Source organism: Homarus americanus, unplaced genomic scaffold, assembly GCF_018991925.1.
Source record: "Homarus americanus isolate GMGI-L3 unplaced genomic scaffold, GMGI_Hamer_2.0 scaffold9110, whole genome shotgun sequence".
NCBI lineage: Eukaryota > Metazoa > Arthropoda > Malacostraca > Decapoda > Nephropidae > Homarus > Homarus americanus.
The window spans coordinates 324229-351088 of NW_024714006.1; the positions used below are offsets into that span (position 1 = coordinate 324229).

Consider the following 26860-nt stretch of genomic DNA (forward strand, 5'->3'; position numbering starts at 1 on the left):
ATTCATCTATATTCAATCCAGTTAAAAGTTTTTGACATGTGGTTATTGAAAGGTGAAGAAAAATAAGTGAACAAAAGTAAAATAGTTATATTTTCGTTAGTCTGACCTCCACTGTTGGGTTATGTAAATTTTGGTATTTTTGTGGAAGGGGACCTCATTTTTTTTATATATACTGTACACCTGTTAGTATTTTTTACATATATACTGTATATATAAGAATGGTTAATGTTTTTGGTTTTTTTTGACAGGGTTGGGAAGAGCTATTCAAGTTTATGGTAATTTTTCATATTTCTTAGGGAAGGTACCCCATTTTTACACACGTTACATTTCTATTCAATTCATTCCTATTACTATTTTTTTGTCATATGGAAATTGGAAAGTTTAGAAATATCTATATTGAGTTAGAGTTGGACCACAGTGCATGAATATTACTTTTTTATAGAAAGGTTTCTCATTTTCTATATGTATTTTCATCTATCTTTAATCTACCATATTAACGTTGACATGTGGGTATTGGAAAACAAAGAAAAGATTTGCTTTTATTTTGGATACAATTGGCCTGCTATAGAGAGATAATCACTTCTTTTTTTTTTACTTTTTTTTTAGTATTTTTAAGGGAAAAATACACATTTCCATCGGCGTTCTACCCTGTTGGGATTTGTTGACATGTGGATATTGGAAAGCTAAAAAAAAAAAGAAAGTAATAGTTATATTTTGGATGAGGTTGGCCAGCTATGGAGTGATATTCAATTTAGGGTTCCTTTTACCCCCTGTCGGTGAGAGATGACTGAACCAAACAGTGTTGCCACCACATACACCGAGCCATTGTTGCCAGCCTCTCCCTCTCTCGGTTAATACCTGTCATCACTGCTGGGAGTACCTGTCATCACTGCTGGGAGTACCTGTCATCACTGCTGGGAGTACCTGTCATCACTGCTGGGAGTACCTATATCACTGCTTGCTACTACTACAGTGAAACCTCCATATAACGGAATTCCCTCCCCTATATAGTCCATTAAATAGAGGCTACTACTACTACTACTACTACTACTACTACTACTACTACTACTACTATAATCATGACGTTGCAATATAACTACTGTCATCGTCTCTTCCTCCTCTTCCTTCTCCTCCTCCTCCTCCTCTTAGTCATCCTCCTGCCTCTTCTTCCTCCCTCACTCATCCTCCCCCTCTCCCCCACCTCCTCCTACTCCCCCACCTCCTCCTACTCCCACCTCCCCTACTCCCCCACCTCCCTCCTACTCCCCACCTCCCCCTACTCTCTCGGCAGCCATACAATAACTATCGCCCTTATATTTACCACTCCACAATACCCTACCCTCTCACCTCCCCCCCCCCTCTCACCTCCCCCCTCTCACCCCCCACCCTCTCCACCTCCCCCCCCTCACCCCCCCACCTCTCACCCCCCCACCTCCCCTCCCAGCAAATGACCCTCACGTACGCACATGATGAAAGTGGCACCCCTCACTCCCACACCCACCCACCCCCATTTCAGAAACCTTTAGTACAGTTGGTTTCGTAGTCTGGGAAGCGTCAGAGGAAGCGAGGGTTTTCTTTGTTGTTAGCGAACGTGAAGACCTTGTGGTGTTTGGGGGAGGAGGAAGAGGAGGAGGAAGGCCAGAAATAGGATGAGGGGAAAAGTTTAGCTTGACTTTTATTTATTTGTATTTTGTTTGTTTTTTTGTTGCCGGTGTAGTTTTTTGTTGTTGTTGTTTTTTGTTGTTATTATTGTTTTGTTTGTTTGTTTGTTTGTTTTGGGGGGTTGTTGTTGTTGTTGTTGTTGTTGTTGTTGTTGCCTCGGATAAAGAAAGAATCGTTGACCTTTATCACCAACACCAGTATCGACCTGACTTTAGTTCCTTGTCTTAATTACAAACAGACAGACAGACAAACACGCTCAGGTAGGGACAGAAACTCTCGCAGACAGACAGACAATCGGCTATAGACAGACAGACAGACAAATACGCTCAGACAGAAACAGAAACGCTCACACACACAAACGGCTACAGACAGACACAGACACACAGACAGACAGACACACAGACACACAGACAGACAGAGGTAAGAACGAAATGTCGACGTTATCGTAAAGACATCTGACCTCTCCTGCTCTCCCTCCCCCTCCTCCCTCCCCCTACTTCTCCCCTCTCCCCTCAACACACACGACCAGACACCCATAAACTCCCCTAACCCACCACCAGGCCCACCATAACCCACCACCAGCCCACCAGCCACCACTGGCCCACCATAACCCCACCACCAGGCCCACCGCCAACCCCACCCACCAGGCCCGCGCAACCCCACCACCAGGCCCACCATAACCCACCATCAGCCCACCGCAACCCACCACCAGCCCACCATAACCCACCACCAGCCCACCATAACCCACCACCAGCCCACCATAACCCTGACACAGAAACAATAACAGTCTAAGGTCACATACATAGTCGACGGCTGTAGTGAATATTTTTTTTTTCCATATAATATACAACGTCGTCAACCCAGACAATACCTCGTTCATACTGGAGGAAAAACATGACAACATGGAAGTTTAGATGCACACACACTAATAACGTACACATATACACACACACTAATAACGTACACATATACACACACACTAATAACGTACACATATACACACATCCGCCGACACACACGTACGTATACACACACATATATAGTCATACACACACATATACACACACACACACACACACAGACACAGACACAGACACAGACACAGACACAGACAATAAATCTCCATATCTTTGTGATTAAAATTTACATATTCATATTTTAACTCAATGTTGGAACGATGGTGTTTTTGTCCGGATGTTATTGTTGTTATTGTTTATTGTTGTTGTTGTCTTTAGGCCAGGGAGGGAGTGGGGGGAGAAGAGGGAAGGGGATTGCCAGTGGGGTGGGGAGAAGTATGTAGGAGAAAACGGATAAATATATAGGAGATGAAATATGTGTAGGGAGAGAGAGATAGAGAGAGGATGGATGGATTGACAGATGGAGATAGAAAGAAAAGAGACACCCAGACAAATAGATTATTCCACCCTACCATCACACACACACACACACACACACACACACACACACACACACACACACACACACACACACACAACTCCTTTCTTCTTTATCATGAGGTGGAGTCTGTGAGGGAGGAGAAGGGGCAGGGAAGTGAGACGGAGGGGATTGAGAGGAGAGAGAGAGGGAGGAGGGAGGGAGGAGGAGAGGTAGGAAGGGTGAGATAGTACCGTGACACTGGTGAACAGGAAAAACTATATGATGATTGTTGTGGAACAGTAAGAGAGAGAGAGAGAGAGAGAGAGAACGGTTATGGGGTAGAAGGTTCGTGTGTGTGTGTGTGTGTGTGTGTGGAGACAAGGGAAGCTAGATTAGGTCACACACACACCTACACACACACACACACACACACACACACACACACACACATAAACAAGAGATGAAAAAACTATGTGTGAGTTTTTACTCAATGGTTAGACTAGCATTATGTAGGAACAAGTGTGTGTGTGTGTGTCAAATGTGTAATATGTGTATAATGTCTGGCAATGTGTGTTTACTTAATGTGTTTATGTTTCTGAGTGAATATTTACATCCTAATCTGTATTACGTTGTGCGGAAAAAAAATTGTATATTTCATCTGTATAAAATTCTTGGTTTTTACGACACTGTTGAGTTAATATTATGTAAATGTTGTTTATGACTGTGTGTATGTATGTATGTATGTATGTATGTATGTATGTATGTATGTATGTGCAATATATTCGCACCTACCTGTCAACAGCAGAAGGTGATAGTAGGGTTACCTTAATTACCTACAGAAAGTGAGCAATTACTCATTAGCAGGTGAAAAGGCATTAAATTATTGTTACAAGAGTCATTAAGGTGACTAACGAGCCAATTAGTCGTTTTGGTACCCTAATTAGTGAGTTTCCAAGTACCGTCACCTGGCGATCTTGTTACGAAATTGTGTGGAAAAAAAGTATTCGCCTTAATTCAAGAAGTCTGTGAAGTGAAGAGAGAGAGAGAGAGAGGTGTGTCTGTCTGTCTGTCTGTCTGTCTGTGTCTGTGTCTGTCTGTCTGTCTGTGTCTGTCTGTCTGTCTGTCTGTGTCTGTGTCTGTCTCTGTCTGTCTGTCTGTGTCTGTCTGTCTGTTTGTTTGTCTTTGTCTGTGTCTGTCTCTGTCTGTCTGTCTGTGTCTGTCTGTCTGTTTGTTGTCTTTGTCTGTCTTTGTCTGTCTGTCTGTCTGTATGTCTGTAATATACTCTGTCTGTCTGTCTGTGTCTGTCTGTCTGTCTGTCTGTAGTCTGTCTCTGTCTCTGTCTGTCTGTCTGTGTCTGTCTGTCTGTTTGTTTGTCTTTGTCTGTCTGTCTGTCTGTCTGTGTCTGTGTCTGTCTCTGTCTGTCTGTCTGTCTGTCTGTTGTGAGGTTGTGTGGATATATCTGCGATATGTATAGTATAAATGAGACCCAATACATACATACATACATACATACATACATACATGCGCAGACGTACATACAGACGTTCAGACAGACACAGGCCCTCACGACACCGCAATACGTCAACCGGATGCATACACGGTCTGCTGTGTATAGTCTGTACACACACACATACACACACACACACACACACACACACACACACACACACACACACACACACACATACACACACACACACTCATCAGTACACCAACAATAACACAAATAAAACTCAATGTGTTTTTCTTTAACGTAACATAATATTAAAATGCAAATATTCACCACAAATATGTACACCAAACTTTCATACATACATACATACATACATGCATACACATACACACACCTTGAATAAGAAGTTAAAATATATGTAATATTTACTTGATGGTAATACTGTGTGTGTGTGTGTGTGTGTGTGTGTGTGTGTGTGTGTGTGTGTGTGTGTGTGTGTGTGTTATTTGCCTGTAATATCGTTGTATGTGTGTGACCTCGCTCGCCTCCCTCCTCCCACACACACACACACATCTCGTCATCGTACAGCCAAGAATAATTCATAACTTACCTCTCTCTCTCTCTCTCTCTCTCTCTCTCTCTCTCTCTCTCTCTCTCTCGTTCAATGATTAATACCCTCGAGAATATACTCCTTTCCTTTTCCCTTTCTTCCTCCCTTCCTTACTCTCTATCTCCCTTTCTTCCCTCCTCCTCACCTTTCTTTATCCCTCTTTCCTCCTCCTCATCCTTTTCTCCCATTTTTCCTCATCCATTTCTTTTCCTCTCACCTCTCCCCACTAGCCAATTCTCTCTTTCCCTCTCCCTCTCATTATCCAACTCTTCCCCTCTCTCCTTCCTTCCTTCCTTCCTTCCTCCCCTCTCATAAACCACCATATTTCTCTTCCCTCCTCACTTCCTCCCCTCTCATCATCAAACACTTCCCTCCCTCCCTCTCTCCCTATTCCCCTCAAATCCCCCTCTCATTATCCCCCTCCTCCCCCTCATAACTCCCCTCTCCACCCACTTCACATTTACATCACATAGTTTACAAACCAGAAGCCCCTTGTTACCTCCCATAAAACTACGTTATATAGATATACCGTAGTCAGATTGTCTTGTGTCTATATACCTAAGTTCTATATAATATACCTAAGTTCTATATAATGTACCTAAGATCTATATAATATACCTAAGATCTATATAATATACCTAAGATCTATATAATTTGAGTTGATCGATGTCTATATTGTGTTTATATAATGGGAATTTTTAGTTATTTCTAAATAATGTAGGTGTTTATAGGCAGATTTCTTTAATACAAGGAAATATATGATTTTTGTTGAATTTGTTGATATAATGATTCCGTATATGAAGGTACAGGGATTTTTTTTTGTAATATATAATAAAACAAAAGATGATGAAAATAATATGAAATAACCTAAATAGTTAAAAATATTATATATAAAAGTCTACGGTGTTATCCTGCCGTGTTTAACTACCTGCTCCCATAACCTGGATTAGTTTGGTTGGTTTGGTTATTAATGTTTGAAAGTGACTCTGGGATTTTTAGACACAGTATAGTCAGACTTTCTTCCCAACAGAGGAGTTTATGCCCCGACTTTCTGCCTAGGTGCTAAGTTTTTGTCTAGTGAATCTTTCCGTCCATCCAAATTTTTTTCCCAACAGAGGATTTTTATGCCCCCGACTTTCTGCCCAAATGATTAGTTTTTGTCTCGTGAAAATCTTTCCTTCCAAACTTTTTTCCCAACAGGAGTTTATGCCTTGACTTTCTGCCCAAATGCTGAGATTTTGTCTAATGAATCATTCCCTTCATCCAGACCTTCTTCCAACAGATGAGTTTATGCCCGACTTTCTGCCCAAATGCTGAGTTTTTTCTTTAATTAATCCTTCCTTCCATCCAGACTTTCTTCCTAACAGCGGAGTTTCTGCCTTTGGAGTGAATGTCCTTCATCTAGTACTTTAAAACCCGACTTGTTTTCCTCACCGACTAATTTCCTTCCTCGTATTTAATAACTTTCTTCCCCCTTCAGAATCCGGACATTCTACCACTCAAAGTCCTTTTTTTCCCTAAACCGTCTACCTGTGGTTTAATTACCTGTTTCTGGGTTTAATTTATCCTTACCAGATATTTTAACCACGATATATTAACATGTTATTTTGGCTCGATGAAGGTGTTTTGATAAATATTCTAACTTGTTAAATTAGCCCCAACAGGTATAAGGTATGCTAGTTTACACTGGGTTCAAATTGGAGTTTAATCCAGAGATTCTAACATGTTAAATAAGCACCTAACATGTTCAAGACATACTAGAGATTGTAGCATGGTAAATTAGCCCGTAACAGGTGTATTAACTCAGGTAATCTAACATATTAATTATACCACTAACAGGTGTAAGATATACCAGGTATGTTAACCCAAAGATTCTAACATGTTAATTTGTCCCTCGCAGATTTGTTAAACCCAGAGATTATAACATGATGTATTAACCCTATCAGGTGTAAGATATATCAATTGTATTAACCCACAGATTCTCATGTGTTAACCCATCAACTCTTAACATGTTAAATTACCCCCCAACAGGTGTAAGATATACCATATTTGTTAACCCCTATATTCTAACATGTTAAGTTACTTCCCTAACCATATATTTCTTGTCTGTCTTCCCCTCACAGTCGACGAACCTACAATAGTGATGATAAATATGATGTTCAGAAGCATACAGACAATAGATGATGTCAAGATGGTAAGGCGGGGGTTAAGACTCACCCTAACCTAACCTAACCTACCCTGACCTAACCTAACATGACCTGACCACAGCCTAACCTAACCTAACCTAACATGAACCTGTACAGCCTTAACCTAACCTAACCGAAACCTCTGCAACTTTAACCATGCATACATTATTATTATTGTATAGTATTAATATATATGTATACATAGTCTGCATTATTGTGTATTGTGTATTTTTCTATGTATATATTTGTATGTCTGTCTGTATGTTTTTGTAGTTTGGTTAAATATGTGGTTAATGGTAGTTTGTTTGTTTAGTAATGGTATGGTTAATTTTATTTACCTTGTGGATAATGATTCTTGCTTGTTTAGTGAGGTTAATGTTTTGGATTCATAAGATTGTGATTAATGTTTGTTTTTCTCTCTAATTTTTTTCTGTTTTTATTTTCTCAATTTTTTTTCTTATTTTTTCTCTTTCTCTGATTTTTTCTTTTCTTTTCTCTTATTAGTACCGCTGTTACAAAACTCTCTCTCTCTCGCTTCAATGACGGTAATTGGGAGTAATTGGTTGGTGATTTAAATCTATTATAATGGGGTTAAATGGATTGAGTGAGGTAATTTACTGTAATATAATTCTTAATGTAAAATGATGTGGTAATTTGAATAAGACAAAGTCATTCATTATTCACAAACGCCAAATAATTGTTGACATTCGATCATTTTTGTTAATAGTTACCATTTTTTAGGTAAACAAATTTCTATGCCAATTTTAATACCAATTTTTATGCTAATTATTTGTTAATGTTTTTGCCAATTTTTATACCGAGTTTTGCCAGTTTTTATACCAGTTATTTACAATTTTATAACAATTTAATGTCAGTTTTGTTGCTATTCTTACGAGAGTCAAAATTAATGAATTATTTATCGTATCAAAATATTATATTCCCACTAACAAATAATATAAAATCTGAGTATATATATAAATTAAAATTAATATAAACAGATTTATATATTTTCCGATTTACAAATACAAAGCTTGCTATTGGTCGAGATGGTATTGGGGGAGTCTCGAGTAACAAATCAGAGCTCAGGACGGGTGTAAGGAGGGGGGGAGCTACGATTTGTTGACATATTATATTAAGCTTGATGTCATAATCCTGGTCCGTCAATCTTAGTTATTCAATAATTGTGAGTTTGTCCTCTTAAGGGTAGGTTACTTGTTTGTTTTTGTTTGTTGGTTTGTTTTTTTATTCGTGGTTTAGCTCTTAAATCATTCTTCTTCCTCATTCAGAAGACTTGAGATAGTTCCCAAGTACGATGACTTAACCCCTTGAGTACGATGACTTAACCCCATGAGTACGATGATTTAACCCCTTGAGTACGATAGCCATCTTAGAGTTAAATTATCATACTCATGGGATGGTGGAAGTTGGTATCGTACTCAGCTGGGTTAGTTATAGTACTCTAGGTGTTAACTTTGTCCAAGAAACTAACCTAATTGTTTACAGTCTCTATGAGGTTAGGTTGGGTTGGGTTGGGTTGGGTTGGGTTGGGTTGGGTTGGGTTAGGTTAGGTTACGTTGGGTTGGTTAGGTTTGGCTGGGCTGGGTTGGGTTGAGGTGATGGTTGATGGAAGAACATTCAAACATACATTCATGCATACAGATAGACAGATAGGCATTATTTAATCCACCCAAAAAAGTATACTTCCTTCAATGTTTCCGGGCGGGACAGATAACACCCACCACAGTATAACACAATACCGTACACGTCACTAATCTATTGTGGCTGAAAAAAATAAATAAATTAATCACTTCATCGCCGCTATGTAACAAACAAAAACATTAATTATTAACCGAGGCGGGCAAGGAGGCGGAGAGTTGGCAGTTTATTCCATTCCTACTTGAAAACCATAGTCGTGTAAATAATAATAATAACAACAACAACAATATATCACCTATATTGAATAGACCATCAGGAGAATAGATAAACATACTAAATACACATTATGTTAATAGTAATTTTAAGTTAACTAGAATATCAGGGTACGGACGGTCTTAAATATAATTACCTTTCATAAACTATTTTCAACACCAGGTAAAACTATTCAATATCACCATCTATTAATTATCCCCACAAATGTTAAATTCCAATTAACATTTTTGGTGATAAACATGAAAAAAATAAAAATAATTTGCCACTACTCAGATATATAGCCCATAACTCCTCTCTCACTGTGGCATTATAGGATAACATATTGGCCTAACTGTTAGTTTATATAATAGGTAATATATAATACTAACACATTATGTTCTATATATATTAACGTGAAATTTGGTTTTAATTATATGAACAAAAAAGTTACGATTGTCATTTTTTTTGTTAGATTCAGCTGTCAAAAATTACGGCAGATTACATACCGTGTCAACAACTTTGGATGACTCAGCGATTTATCGTTGTGTGAGGCATTTATGAGGTCATCACTGTATGCAACATTGCCATTTCATTTTTATTTAATATTTTTTTTATTAATAACGGATGTAAGACTAGTCGTTTGGAGCAAAAATAATTGGAGATAATTGAACGGTTTTCCTGAATGGGTTGTATTACATTTAGGTTAAGCCGTACTAACATATATACGGCCCCTGTTAACGGTACGATCAACAGACAGCAACAGTTGTGAGGTCATGCAGTGTTGCCAATTTATCTTTCATTGATTAAACGTTGGTCCAGTGATTTTATTTCACATTACATCAATACATCTTTTATTTTATTTTATTTCTCTTCTCTTCTCTTCTCTTCTCTTCTCTTCTCTTTAATCTTTATTGTTTTGTTTTCTTGTGTTTCCTTATATAGTATTTATTATTATTATTATTATTATTATTATTATTATTATTATTATTATTATTATTATTATTATTATTATTATTATTATTATTATCTTGGTAGTAGTAATAGTAGTTGCTGTTGTTGTTGTTGTTGTGATAATTGTTATTATATATTTTTGTATTATTCATTTACAATAGTTGTGTTTACTCTGATATAATATTATACACAACCCTCTGTCCATACACTCCACTTGTATGCTAGGCGTGTATGACAAACTGTATATGTTAGATACACCGGACTACACTGTGTATGCATTGTGTATAACTCGTCCTGGTAATGTGTATGTCATTTATGTATGCCTGGGTTTCTACACTGTATGATGTGGCGTGACAGTGTATGCTGGGTGTGTGTTCTGTGTATATGTGGATCATTAGGGTGTGGTGTGTGTATATAGTGTATGTCTATACTTAACACAGCAAACCGAACCGTGTATACCAGATCTAACACCGTGTATACCAAATCTAACACCGTGTATACCGAATCTAACACCGTGTATACCAAATCTAACACCGTGTATACCAAATCTAACACCGTGTATACCAAATCTAACACCGTGTATACCAGATCTAACACCGTGTACACCGGACTAACACCGTGTATACCAGATCTAACACCGTGTATACCAAATCTAACACCGTGTACACCGGACTAACACCGTGTATACCAAATCTAACACCGTGTATACCAGATCTAACACCGTGTACACCGGACTAACACCGTGTATACCAGATCTAACACCGTGTATACCAAATCTAACACCGTGTACACCGGACTAACACCGTGTATACCAAATCTAACACCGTGTACATCAGACTAACACCGTGTACACCAGATAGTCGTGTACACGCTTTATCGTCGTATATACAGTATTATACACCTATGATATAGACACATCGTACACCATCCCTTATATAACCACCTATTTTCTTCTGTTCTACTCAGTTGTGTATTTCCATCGCTTTATTTATATCCTTTATTCCTTATTTCCATCCTTCTATCCTTTATTTCTTTCTTTCAATTATTTATTTCCTTCCTTCTATCCCTTTTTTCCTTCCTTCTATCCTCTAGTTCCTTCCTTCTCTCCCTCATTTCCTTCCTTCTATCCCTCATTTCCTTCCTTCTATCCCTCATTTCCTTCATTCTATCCCTCATTTCCTTCCTTCTATCCCTCATTTCCTTCCTTCTCTCCCTCATTTCCTTCCTTCTCTCCCTCATTTCCTTCCTTCTATCCCTCATTTCCTTCCTTCTCTCCCTCATTTCCTTCCTTCTCTCCCTCATTTCCTTCCTTCTATCTTGTTTATAATTTACCAGCAGTATTACCAACTCCTGCGGGTCATTAATAACTCATAAAATATTACTTTATTTACCTACACGTTTTTCTGGCAATAATTTACCTTTTCTTTAAAGTTAAGAAATTATCCCATTATCCTATTGTTTTGTTTTTGTTTTGATCATTTCCCGGTTGTTTTGACCATATCCCGGTTTATTCTGACCATATCCCGGTTTTATCTAATCATATCCCGGTTTTTTTTATCATGTCCCGGCTTATCTGATCATATCCCGGTTTATTCTGACCATATCCCGGTTTTATCTAATCATATCCCGGGTTTTTTCTGACCATATCCCGGTTTATTCTGACCATATCCCGGTTTATTCTGACCATATCCCGGTTTTTATAGTATATATCGGGTTTTTTCTTCATATATATACATTTATTTTTTATATAAATGTATTACTAAAGACAGAAGCGGTCCATCCAGTCTCATCATTACTTAATAAGGTATTCTGTGCTGTAAGATAGTCCACTGTTGTTGTTGTTGTTGTTTGTTTGGTGTTTGTTAACTGGTATTATTTCAGTATATTTTTTTTAAGGTTCATATGTTTTTCATAATGTTTCGTTTTATATAAGTTTATTGAGATGTTTTTCTATTGATGTTTTCTCTATTTTTTTTATTTCGTTTAGTTTATTCATTAAATTTCGTTCAGGTATATATTTTCATTAAGCTTCGTTCAGAGTATTTTAACAGGTATATATTTTCATTAAGCTTCGTTCAGAGTATTTTAACAGGTATATATTTTCATTAAGTTTCGTTCAGGTATATATTTTTACAGGTATATATTTTCATTTTTTCGCTCAGTTAATAGGGTTTTTTTTCTTCTTCACATATATAGATGATCAGCCGACTATAGTTAATGTCAACCTGATGCTACGGTCAATTAGCAAGATTGATGACTATAATATGGTGAGTCACTTTTGAGTCAGTCATATTCTTGGTGAGTCAGATGATTTAAGTCAGTTTTGGTAGGTAATATTTTTAGTCATTCAGTTTTTTCTGGTGTGTGTCACTATTGAGTCAGTCTGTTATTCTTGGTGAGTCAATATCAGTCAGTTATAGTGAGTCGGAAATCAGTTATGGTCAGTCCCTTGTCATGCAGTAAATCATGGTGAGTCACTTGAGTCAGACCTGTCAATCAATGTGAGTCATATACGAGTCAGTCAGTGAATTATGGTATGTCATATCAGTCAGTTATGGTGAGTCATTTATACAGTTATGGTGAGACATGTCAGTCATTCATTCAGTCAGTCAGTCAGTCAGTCAGTCAGTCATATATGAGTCAGTAAGTCAGTCATGGTGAGTTATATGTGTCAGTCTATCAGTCACTTTTCCTTTGCTGACTAATAATAATAATAATAATAATAATAATAATAAAAGGTAAAAATAACTAACAAAGGCTGATTTTAACACAAACAGCTTATAACATATCACCCGCCATCTTGCTTTAACAACACTGTATTATGAACAGATATTTAACAAACACTTCGGTTAATGTTAAAATCAACACCAGGACGCTGAGGATGTTAATTACCTTACCTGAATCATTTAAAGGTAAGTTTACCCCCTACCAACCTTTATGACGTCATAAACCGTAATTTAATTTGTTTACTTTAGTGTGTGTGAGTGTGTGTGTGTGTGTGTGTGTGTGTGTGTGTGTGTGTGTGTGTGTGTGTGTGTGTGTGTGTGTGTGTGAGAGAGAGAGAGAGAGAGAGCAGCCACACCAGGATTGGTTTGGTAAAAACGACCCGGAACTCGAAGTACTGTATTCGTGAAGAGAAACGTGCTGCTCTCTCTGACTGGCAGAACAACCCTTCGTCACGGACCAAAGCTGACACCTTCCACAAGAAGAAAGCGGCGGTCCAGCGCGAACTAAACAAACTAATGAACGAATGGAGGAAAAAGATAATGTGTCAAGTGCAAAAATTGGCAAATCAGTAGAAGATGCGCGAATTTTTCAATTCCTAAACCAGTATATGGCCCAACTATTCATGGCGTGGCCCCTCTCTGCTCATCTGGTGGTAGCTCCCTAATTAAAGACAATGAAGGCCTCCTTGAGCACTGTAAAGAGCACTACCATTCACTGCTCATACGGAGGACCAATGTGGATGTCCTGACTATCCAGCAGGTCCCTCAGCATCCAGAGCTGACCCACCTCAGCTATACTTCACACCCTGGATGAGGGAGCTACTGTCATCAGTCAGATGTAAAATAACAAAGCCTCAGGGCCTGATGGAATCCCAGCCGAGGTGTATAAAGCAGGAGGACCTCTGCTTACCAGCCGTCTTCACCCTCTCCGGGAAAACATACGGGAAAGGGAGGAAATCCCCCTAAGCTCTTAAAGACGCCTCCATCGTCAATATTAATAAGAACGAGGGAGACCATTCATTTTGTGGTAACTACCACAGGATCTCGCTGCTGTCCATAGCTGGCAAGATTATCGCCCGAGTCCTCCTAAACAGACTTCTAACCACTGACATGATCTTTGCTGCCCGCCAGACACAGGAAAAGTGCAGAGAATGGCGTCATAACCTGTACTTGGCCTTCATCGACCTCACCAAGGCCTTTGACTCGGTCAACAGGAAAGCCCACAAGAATTCATTGCCATTGTGAAGCAACTGCACGATGGCATGAACGGCAGTGTCCTGCACAATGACACCCAGTCTGAGTTCTTCCCCATCCAAACGGGATAAAACAAGGATGTCTACTGGCATTAATTTTTTTTTTCATTTTCTTGGCTGCCTTCCTTACTCTTGCCAGTGCCAATTTAGCCGGCAGGGTGGACATCCAGTACCAGATGAAGGGACTTTTCAACATAACATGAATCCGGGCAGGAACAAAGGTGTCATCAGTTTCCATCACTGAACTTCAGTATACAGACTACCTCACCCTCGTCGCTCACACTGAACGTGACCTACAGATCCTGAACACCTACACAGATGGGTATGCACACTTTGGCCTTGAGGTGAATGTACGTAAGACTCGGATTTTCTTCCAGCCTGCCCCTGGCTCAACCACACCTCCACCATCCATCCAGCTTAACGGTTACCCACTTTCAATATTTCGGCTCCCACCTCTCCACCACCGCCGACATCGATGAAGAGATACAGTATCGGATTAGATGTGCATCTCGAGCCTTTGGCAGACTCTGTAACCGTGTCTTCAACTGTTGGGAGCTGAAATTATATATAAAGTTGCATCTGTATCGAGCAGTGGTCCTCCACACCCTACTGTATGGCAGCGAGATATGGGGTCACATACAGGAGGCCCTCACGGCACTTGAAAACTTTCACCAACGAAGTCTACGTTCCATCCTCCGAGTTCGCTGGGAAGACAAGAGAACAAATGCCAAATACCAACTGTAGGAGGCATCGAGGCTACCTTTATCCATGAAAAACTATGCTGGACTGGCCATGTTACCCGCAGGGACAACAGTAAACTGCCAAAGCAGCTACTTTACAGGTCCCCAACGAATGGTAAACATAACGCTGTCGGAAAACGGAAAAGGTATAAGGATAGTCTTAAGACAAACCTGAAAAAGTGCCAAATCGACCCCCTCACCTGGGAGACGATTACTCCACACCGTAACGCTTGGAGGAGCACCACACGAGAAGGTGTCAATATATTCGAGTTAGCCTGACCGCATACCGACGCAGACAAGCGCCAGCGTCGGAAAGACGCTATCGCCGCCCCTCCCGCACTAGATGCAGCCCTCCACATGTGCAACATCTGTGAACGACCTTGCCGGTTTCGTACCGGCCTCTCGAGTCGCCCCAGAGCTCACCAATGAAGGTGAAATCCTTAATAACTCGTATTATTGTATCATAGCTGGATGATCGTCATACACGATTCTGAGTAAAAGCAAAGTAGTGTCTGTAGTAGCAGTGCTTGTAATGAACTGGATGATGTAACAGTGTCGCTCATTCATAATTTAAAGTTATTGACGATAGTGGTGGTTTATCCATTATTAGTTTGTTTGAATACTGTGATATAACCCTTTAAGGTCGACGGCTTAACCCTTCGAGGACGATGGTTTAACCCCTTGAATATGATGTACCCTCCCTCCCTCCCTCCCTCCTAGATTTACCAGATGCTTCTCCCTGGCAATCTTTGTCTCACTTCCATCCTCCCTGGCTACCATCCTCTCCCCCCTCTCCCCCCTCCCCCTCTCTCACCCTCGCTGCCACCCTTATGAATACATGAATAACAATGCATCACACCTCACTACGTTTATTTAAAGTGTTGGAACCTCTCGTCTGTTTCTTCTATACCGATATATACTTCTGAAAACCACCGAATAATGATAATAATAATAATAATAATAATAATAATAATAATACGTAATTGATGTTTTTATATAGGCACAATATACAGTAAATAAGTACTTGTAAATAATAGTAAAATTGACATCATTTTCAACGTTTGTAAAAAAAATCAGAATTCATGTTTGTTTGTCTGAATAAATAGAATAACACATCACACACACACACACACACACACACACACACACACACACACACACACACACTTCCTCCTGTTCCTCGCCTTTGTTAATACTGGGAAAAAATATTTAACCAAAGAAAAACAAAAAACCATCACCAGCTGCATTAGTACTTGACCCTGGACCATGTGACGTAGGCATAGGAGGCTTGGGAGGTAATTTTTCTCTGTCAGTCAGTCAGTCAGTGGAAGGCGGTGATGGTCTTGGGCGCTGGTCGTACTGGGAGGAAAAAAATAGATTGTAAGACACTGTTCACTCGGGGTTAATGGTGGGTCAGTAATGATAAAGGGGGGGGGAGGAGTTGTGGGGGTATGGCTCACTTGCTGGCATACTGACTCACTTAACCTGGCATACTGACTCATTTAACCTGGCATACTGACTCACTTAACTTGGCATACTGAATCAGTTAATATGACTGATGAAAAAAATTACTGATTAACAATTTAGTTAATATTACTAATACTCTCTCTCTCTCTCTCTCACACACACACACACACACACACACACTCTCTCTCACACACACACACACACACACACACTCTCTCTCTCTCACACACACACACACACACACACACACACACACACACACACACACACACACACACTCTCTCTCTCTCACACACACACACACACACACTCTCTCTCTCTCTCTCTCTCTCTCACACACACACACACACACACACACACACACACACACACACACACACACACACACACACACATCTCGTCCTAATTGAACACATTTCCTATCAACTTATTTTTCCCCCCATTTAATTTCTCTGTTATATAATATATTGCCGCGTCGTTACCTGGTATGTTAATAAGTTTATTACGGTGTTGTTGTACGAGAAAGGTGTTGATTATTCAGTGTTCTTGTGAAATTAAAGCTCGTGGTGTTTTTTATGACTGTGTTGATTGTGAAATATTGGTAACAGAAGCATAAAGTGTGAATGTTTTGATCCGGCAACTCAACAACAGTGGCACGCGTCCGTTTCCCTATGAGATGGCTTTACTTCTTCCTGTATATTGATTCTCTTTGGTACTACGGATTTTTATTTCTTCTCATTTTCGTCTATTTTGGATGTTAACTATGTATAATTGTTTGTCTGTATCTGATATTTCACTTCTCTTAAGTAGATCAGTTGCATGATTGCACGTTGTAGACTAAGGTAAAACGAACGAAAAAGGGGGAGGGAGTTTCTATGACGTCAAGCATACACCGTCATGGAGCTCCGCCCATTTTACCTTTGCTAGCCAATCAGCACGACTTGATGCGTGTTTACCTGTCTAATTACCTGCACTTTTTCTGTCGGTGTTAGTTTAGTGCATTAAGTAGTAATTAGTTATGTGACGTATTACAGGTGAATGTTACATATATATAAATGTCTGTACGTTTGTATGTGTGTAAATAGAATAATTATATAACTATGAATAATTTTTATCAACCACACCAAGCTAACCTAAATTAACCTAATCTTATCCTCAACTTAACCTAACCTAACCTAACCTAAATTAACCTAATCTTATCCTCAACTTAACCTAACCTAACCTAAGCTAACCTAACCTAACCTAACCTAACCTAACCTAACCTAAGCTCGGGTGGCTAATCTTCATGTCAAAATTATATCCATTACCACAAGTCTAAGTTATAATCACTCTTCATGGTATAATTATTACATACTATAATTGTGTATAATAATTGTTGCTTGACTGACTATTTTTATATACAGAAATTATTAGGAAATTATTGACAGATTTATTAATTTATTCTGATTTATTTTTTTATTGTTTGTAATAAAGACTCAATCTATCTATCTACTGTATCTATCTATCTACTGTATCTATCTATCTACTGTATCTATTTATCTACTGCATCTATCTATCTACTGTATCTATCTATCTACTGTATCTATCTATCTACTGTATCTATCTATCTGTCTATTACCATGACGATCAACCAGTCTACTCCACCTCATCTACCAGTCTACCAGTCTACCCCAATGTTATTATCCACTAATTACCCAAATTAGGGCCTGGCTGCGTGACGACCCCGTGACACCTCCCTTAATGTGGCCAATTAGCAGACAACTTGTTCTGGCCTACACTAACGAGCTAACTACTCTCTCTGTCTGTCTGTCTCTCTATGTGTGTCTCTCTCTCTCTCTCTCTCTCTCTCTCTCTCTCTCTCTCTCTCTCTCTCTCTCTCTCTCTCTCTCTCTCTCTCGTATTTTTTTCTTATTTAATTTTGTTTGTTTACTTTTGTTTTTGTCTTTATTTTGTTATTGTTTTTTATTAATTAATAAATAAATAAATATATCTTTGTCAGGCTATTTGATATACTGTATTTAATTTTCAGTCAAGCAAATACATTTTTTTTTCTGAATCAGTCAATAACAGTGAAAGATAGCCAGTATGACCCTGAGATAGCCAGTATAACCCTGAGATAGCCAATATGACCCTAAGATAGCCAGTATATGACTCTGAGAGAGCCAATATGACCCTGAGATAACCAGTATAATCCTAAGATAGCCAATATTACCTTGATGTAGCCAATATGACCCTGAGATAGCCAATATTACCCTGAGATAGCCAATATTACCTTGATGTAGCCAATATGACCTGAGATATCCAATAGGACCCTGATGTAGCCAATATAACCCAGAAATATCCAGTATGTGACCCGGGATTAACCTTTGACCTGACCTTACAGGAGTACAGTGTGCAGTTGACCTTCCGGGAGGAGTGGGTGGACGAGCGCTTAGTGTTTGATGACCTTGGTGGTAGGTCAACATCCTCACTATCACTATCACTATCACCATCATCACCACTAACAACACTATCATCATCACCACCCTCACTATCATCACCATCATCACCACCCTCACCACCCTCACTATCATCACCACACATCATCACCACTCACTATCATCACCATCATCACCACCCTCATCACCTATCATCACCATCATCACCACTCACTATCATCACCATCATCATCACCATCACCACCCTCACCATCATCACCACTCATCACCACCCACCTCACTATCATCACCATCATCACCATCACCACCACCCTCACCATCATCACCATCACCACCACCCTCACTATCATCACCACCATCATCATCATCACCACCAGCCTTTGAAAATTGTCTCTATATATGAACTCAAAACTCATCCTCAAGTGATATAAAAGATTGACCTGACCTCACCCAAACCCCCTCCATTTATTGACCTTTGACCTTTTATTGACAGGTCGGATAAAGTACCTGACCTTGACGGAGACGAACAAGGTCTGGATGCCTGACCTCTTCTTCAAAAACGAGAAATTAGGTCACTTTCATGACATAATTCTTCCCAATGTTTACCTGAGGATTTTCCCTAATGGAGGCGTTCTCTACAGCATCAGGTGAGACGGGGCATAGTAGCATTTTGTGGGGGGAGCATACTGTGGGTAGGGGGCTTGGGCATATAGTATACACATTAGGGGAATCTTGAACTTGTTGGGGGCATATATATAGGGGCATAGTAATCTTGAGGGACATTATTGATGGGGCATACACTATAGGGGTATGTTTGCTTTCATGGGGTATACAATGTCCAGAGGCATACTTCCTATCATTGGGCATGCACTGTCTTGGGGCATACTGTCCATAGGCATAGTTATCTTCATGGGGTAGACATTATCCATAGGCATACTTACCTGCATGAAGTATACACCACATCCATAGGCATACATTATCCATGGGCATACTTACCTTCATATGGCATACATTATCCATGGGCATACTTACCTTCATATGGCATACACTATCCATGGGCATACTTACCTTCATGGGGCATATACTATCCAGAGTCATACAAAAGGCGTGTTTTTGCGAGGCAGAAGTTAAGGATCACTAACTTACATCATGACTCCCACACTGAATTGTGATGGACCAGAGTTAATGATAACCTAACCTAACCTAACCTAACCTAACCTGTTACTTGTGTTATAGCGGCGGCCTCTGTGTCAGGGGTGAAGGTTTACTTGATCTAAAGACCTTGTAAAAACCGCGACTTTGACTTGTTGGGGCATAAACTGTCCATGGGCATACTTAGTGGGGCATCATACACTTTAGCACAATTTTGTCTTCTTTTTTGTGTCAGGTCTATAGGCCTGTTTTAATAATTTCCTCCTTGATACAGTATACTTATATATAAATACATATACATTATTTATATTTGTATACATGGGTCAGTAGAGAATACATATTATATAGTTTACAGTGTATAGGGGAGGTTATATTATATTTACCTATAGCCATTATGTAATGTTATATCTATTTTTGTAACTTGTATGTATAGTTATGTATTTATATCTATGATTTACTGCTATAATCATACAGGATATTTATATGACTAAAAATATAGCCAATTAGTTATCAATACAAGATCTTAAGCCATTCATAGCATGACTATTTAACATGTTAAGATTTTACTACAGCAATATTTTCTACAGCTGAGATATATTATGTTAAATATTTTGGGTTTTCTCTCTATGTTAATTTGCTATTCCCATTTTTTTTTGGGTGACCCCCCACAGCCCACAGCTCCCAGTCCCCCATCTTAACCTTGGTCTTCATATGCTTTCAACTTTGCCTTGCAGAATTTCTTTGACCCTTTCCTGTCCAATGAACCTCCAACTTTACCCCTTGGATCGACAAACATGCGAACTACTTTTAGCTAGCTGTAAGTATTACAGGATAACACACAACATGGTGCTGGGGGATCTACCTTCTTGGCTCTCTCATGTAAACCAAGAAAATAGATCTTTTATGCACTTAGATGTAGAATAATTGAGTCTTTGTCTCGTGAAGGTGCGAAGTGCGTTGTGGCAGAGGTCAAGTTTGTGTTGGTTGTGTCACTAATACTTTGTGGTGTGTTGTGGATGGGGTGAAGGCGTCAGACATGTAAACACAACTTCGCACATTCACCAAAGCTCATGATAGTTGGCGTTACTTGTTTTGTCTTTGTCTGTAGAGTATTAATAGTAAAACATCTTCTTTTCCAGAATTTCATTAACGCTCTCATGTCCAATGAACCTACAACTCTATCCTCTAGACACTCAAACATGTGAGCTTCTTTTGGCAAGTTGTAAGTATCGGAGGAACAATGATTACCAACTGTGGCGTGCCCTGAGCCAGGCTGATGCTGCTCCTCTCACCCGCTACATCAATGTTGGCACCCCTGCTCTGGCTCCACATAAACAACTATTCCTACATTATTTTCCTCCCTTATAACTGAGAGTGACAGTCATTTATAGTTACAATATTGAGTATTATAATATTGATGTCATTTATGAAGGTGTATCATATTCTTTATCTTAATCAGTCTGTTAGTTATATTACTACCTTTACCAGTTATTGAGAAAAGTAACGTAGGAATTTTTTTTAAGAATATGGGCTTTGGTCACTATTATCACCAGTACCACCCTTCTCTTGCACCATTGCCACTCATTCACCACCACTGTCACCATCTCGACGAGTGATGGTGGCAAGGGAGGGCCCCACATTGGCCATGATACAGGTGCCTACAGCCAGTGCTTCATGTAGGCCAGGACCCCCCCCCCCTCCTCCCCCATTGGCCATAATTAAGGGGGCCAGAGCCAGGACATACCCCCCCCCCCTCAGCTGGCCATCATGCTAAAGGGTTCAGGACTCCGGCTTCAGGAAGTGTGTGGGCTCTGAGAGTCTGTTAAGTGCCACGTGAAAATGTTTGTTGTTTAAAAATATGTCGAGTTTTGTGCAATGTTGGGCCGCCCTCACAGCTCACGTACAATGTTGGGCCGCCCTCACAGCTCACGTACAATGTTGGGCCGCCCTCACAGCTCACGTACAATGTTGGGCCGCCCTCACAGCTCACGTACAATGTTGGACCGCCCTCACAGCTCACACACTCTCACACCAGCATAGCGAGGCGCCCACGAAAGACTTGTGTCAAAATTTAACTTAAAAAAATCCCCATAAAATACACTTTTGTTTGTTAAAATATAATTAACATATTCCTCCCATATCGATTATATTAAATTCCAAAAGATTACTGAATTACCGAGTTAAAATTATGTAAATTATAACTATGATTGAAATTATATAACAATCTAATAATCGTTTGAAAGCCAGTTACTATTTAACAGCTTAAAAATATTACTTTTATGCACAAAAAACTATTAACATTTTCACATTAACAATACAAGTAATAAATTTCTTCTCGTGTTTATCAATAATCTGTAAAGTAATCCCTCAATACAACTCACAAGGGAAGGGGAACAGTTAATCATCCTGACTTATACAACAAAAACAACAACAGGTGTATGCTGATGTATGTGGTATAACCTGGTGTATACTTTGTTCTGGTATAGCATAATATATGAAGAAAAAATTAATCACAAAAAAATATTATTTACATATGTTGATATACTTTCGTTTTTATTGTATATCGTCTATGTATACTTTCGCGGCAGTATACTTTTTGTGTTTATATATTTTGATATTAATATACTTTTGTTTTTTGTATAGTTTCGTGTAAATCAGTTTTCAGGTTGATATACTTTCGTCTTATATACTTTGGAGTGTACAGTACATACTTTTCATGCTAACATATCTTGGTGTCTTTTATACTTTCGTTGGTGTAGGAAAACTTTGGTTAAAAGTCTTTCGTGGTCTATCTCGCTCTCTATCGCTCTCTCTCATCCTCCTCTGCTTCGCCATATTTTTTCTCTAACCTCCTTCCATCCTTACTTTCTTCTCCCTCTTCCTTCCCATCCTTTCTTCCCTCTCCATCTTCCTTTCTCTCTCTCTCTCTCTCTCTCTCTCTCTCTCTCTCTCTCTCTCTCTCTCTCTCTCTCTCTCTCTCTCTCTCTCTCTCTCTCTCTCTCTCTCTCAAAACCCCTAATATCCCTCTTAAAACCTCACCCCCCTTTTCGACTTTTGGACAAAATTTCTGCCCACTTCCCTCGTCTTCGCCCCCTTTCCATTCCTTTCCCCCTTTCCTGTTTCCCTCTCCTTCCCCCTTTTCCCCTCCACCCCCTCCTTTCCTCCACCACCCCCTTTCCTTTTAACCCTCCCCCAGCCCCTAGTAGATTAGCAGAGTAAGATGTATACTAAGGGGCCGGGAACTCCCCACTTCCCTTCACGAGGGGCGCCACCCCCTTGCTACTACTACAACCACCACCACTACCATGCCACTATTACTACTAATACAACAACTATTACAACTACAACTGCTATCACTACTACTACCACTACTACTACTACTACTGTTTCTACTTTCACTACTACTACTTTCACTACTACTACTACTACTACTGTCACTACCACCATGCCGCTACTACTACCATCCCCACTACCACTACCACCACCCTCACCTGGCCACAAAGGTAGAGGTTTGTTTACATGTTGGTGTACAGGTGTGTTGACAAGCCGCCGTAAACGTTGTTTAACTTATCTGTTGTTTACACTTGGCCAAGTTATGTGGCCCAGAGAATGAGGGAGACTTACTGTACTATGGTCGTATATGTTGTTTTTCTTGTGTTTTTGTTATTGTTTTTGTTTGATTTTTTATTATTGTTTGGTTTTTTTTTTTGTTTTAGTATGTTTTGGGGCATATGCACTGATGAAGAAGGCATGACGTGAGTGATTCAGTGGGATTCAGAGCGTCATGAGGCGCTCATTGATCCCAAGCAGCATTTCAGATGAATTGGCGGATGGCAAAGCCAACTCCATAAATGCCGTTTCTCCCCGCTGCAGGCATACCCTTCCAGAAGAAGGTGTAGCCAGACCCCCGTTCTGTGAGTCGACCCTCGTCTGGGGGCCGGAACTTACTAATGGCTGCTTTGTCAATGTTATACCTGGCCAGTTCTTTTGCCACAGGGGAGGTTCTTCTTTCAGGATGCTCATTTTTGCCAGTATCCAGAAGGATGACCTTACTGGGTGCGGTTGCCCAGTCAGATTGTTTTTTTTAGGCAGGCTATGTTTAGGGCACCTTTTCTAGCCCCCCCCTTATGTGGGGTGAGCAGAGTGGCTCCTCGAAAGGCCTGCTCAGTCGCACAGACAGGACCGGATTTCACTGCTGTCTAGATTCCAGTGCATGAACGGCCATGTTATCTACACCTCCAGTGTGCAGAGTTGTGACTATAGACTCCCGGCAGTCATCTCTGCCTGTCCCCGTCGCCACTCATTTGTCACCATAGGATTATTGGGGTATATAGAGGTTCTGATGATGATGAAATATAGGATGAGCTGGATGATGGCTGTACGTGATTTGATTTATGTGGTGAGGCAGGAGAGCAGGCTGCAACCACACATCTTGGCTTTTCCTTTTCCTGATCCAGTGGTGCAAGTGTTGCAATGACTGGGGAGAGGGAGAGTTGCAATGGACTGCCGGTAGCCCAGTTTGTTGGGTGTCGCCTTAGTAGCCTGTCCATCTTGCATTGCCTTCGTCAGCCGGTGTAGTTGTTGAGTTCCCATGGTGGTCACCTCTTCTGCCTATACCGCCGTTGGGGTCTTACAGAAGCTCTGTAAGCATGTCTGCCTGATGCGGGGCTCCACCACAGATTTTTCGTTCGGGGTTTACTCCAGTAGCCTTATACCTACCACGGTTAAGCCACAAGGCAGCGTGGCAGTGGTTGGTAGGCACTAGGGTGTGTCCACATGCCAGTCGGCCAATGCACCGTACCTCTGGGGCCCACTGCTACTCCGAGATCCCCTGCTGGTCTAGCCTGTGGCTGCGAGGCACCCAGTTACCGTGTGTTGCCACGAGGAGGCACAGCAGGAGTCTTAATGGTGAAGAGGCTGTGTACTGGCAGGGGAAGACTAAGGCAAGGCTGCTTCCTTGTTCGCCACGAGGGCTAGCCAGCGGCGGTAGCTGAAAGCGAGAGGAAGCAAGCAGTGCTTGCCACACTAGACGCATTACACCACCTTGTAAAATACGGGTTACACAATTAAGTGGGATATATGTAATGTAAATCAGCCTTACATAATGATGACAGTATAATATATTTTTCCTTAATTTACATGTGAATAAAAAATACATCTAGACTTTTCTCACTAGCGGTGTCTTAATGTAAGTATGAAGAGAAATTAATGGAAAAGTTACGTAATGTGATGTATGTTTTTATTATCGCCCATAATATGGCAACAGGGTAGAGGGCCATCGCCATGGCAACACGCTCGGCCCACCACCCTGCCTGTGACACCCCGCTTACTGTAATCCATCAGTTACAGTCGCTGTATCTCTGTCAAACACCTGACTTGCTGCCATTCATCTCCCATAATCGCCCCAGCGGCTACAAAACGCTTTACCATTGATACCACAATCAATGTTTTCATTAGGAGTTGGCCGCCGCCCAGACCGATCGCTGTGGCCGGTTAGCGTATCGGTTGGTACAGATGATCCTGAACATTAATCACAAATAATTTGTTTTCGAAAAATCAATAATATGACCTTAGTGAAGACTTTAATAGCTTTATTGAGTTATCCTTCATTATATTAACATACCGTTAATCATTGTATAAGACTTAGGGCTCCTTACACTACGTCACAGCTGGCAGACACTGTACTTGTCCCTGCTCTCTCTATGTACATTATTTATATACCTGAACATCTATATACATCCTGAACCACTGTAAACTAGTGTGAAGATTTTGCTGAATATAAAGTGGTAGTATACAAATGATGTACAGGACATAGAAGGTGTATGTATAAAAACAATATACATAGACGGTGGTGATATACAGAAAATACATTTAATACAAGTATACAGGTAACGATAACCAGTAAGACGATGATGACCTAAGGTAGCTGTCATGGTGCGTCTTATAGCCCGTAACCGCAACTACCACCACCACCACTATCATCACTACCACCACTGTTACTACCACCAACACCATCACCGCTATGACCACCACTATCACTGCCATTACCACCGCTACCACCATCACTATCACTACTTCCACCATCACCACTTCCACCGTCCCCCAAGCAACAACACCACCATCATAACACCACCTACTGCCTTTCACCACATTTTCTTCGTCAAACTAAAAGTGGTGATATATATTTTACGAATAATATTACCATAAAATAATACATATATATATTCTAGTGTATATTACTGTACCTTCGATTAAGTGGGTGTATGAAACGTGAAATGTCTAGCTGGGTTTTTAGAAATGTTTAAGAAAATTGTATTTCTTCAGTGGAATCAGACTACCATTAATTAATTCGATCAATATCAAGTATATAAGAACATAAAAATACATCGGTAGAATATCCTGTTGCTAAAAACGTGAAAACTATGACTCCTAAAGATGTTTTCCTTCCTTCCCTCCCATTGAAAATACTCTCAGATAGTTGAGTCTCCCCCCCCCCCAGAATGTGTTCCATTACGTCATTTTAGGGTCATAGTTAAGAGTAATCGGAGGTATTTTTCGTCCTTAACGGCGCCAAGATTGGTAAGAGACTGAGAAGAATTGCCACTAACGCAGCAGCTTCGCAATAGAGTGAAGTTTCCCGTTATTTATGATCCGTTCTCTCTAAAGTGTTGCCCCAAATACACACGTTTTCTTTCTTTTTTTAGCATCAACTCTTGTAAATATGCCAGCCTTTGTACAGTGGTGAAGCCTTTGCCTAACTAATATATTGATAATGAAAAAAAATAATAATTTTATACATAGCGATACTTAGCTCTGACAGATACCTATAAGTAATAAATGGGTAGTGTTTTGTGTTTTAAATGCAGAGGGTGTCTTTGTAATCGTAAAAGAATATATATAAGTAAATCGTTTCCGACTTACTTAATTGTGTTACAGA

General features: G+C 40.0%; 1 protein-coding gene across 2 annotated transcripts in view; it reads left to right on the plus strand.

The window, feature by feature from the left end:
• Positions 1-26860, plus strand: part of LOC121875341 (glutamate-gated chloride channel-like) — a 48218-nt gene that overhangs the window by 12584 nt on the left and 8774 nt on the right. The window contains exons 2-5 of one of the 2 annotated variants that reach the window (XM_042379870.1): positions 7226-7296; positions 18717-18786; positions 19265-19418; positions 20658-20740. In XM_042379870.1, coding sequence (XP_042235804.1) covers positions 7246-7296; positions 18717-18786; positions 19265-19418; positions 20658-20740 — 358 coding nt within the window. In that variant the 5' untranslated portion in view covers positions 7226-7245. Of the gene's footprint in view, positions 1-7225; positions 7297-18716; positions 18787-19264; positions 19419-20657; positions 20741-21062; positions 21146-26860 lie in introns of both variants that reach the window. The other variant, XM_042379860.1, reaches the window with a different exon arrangement.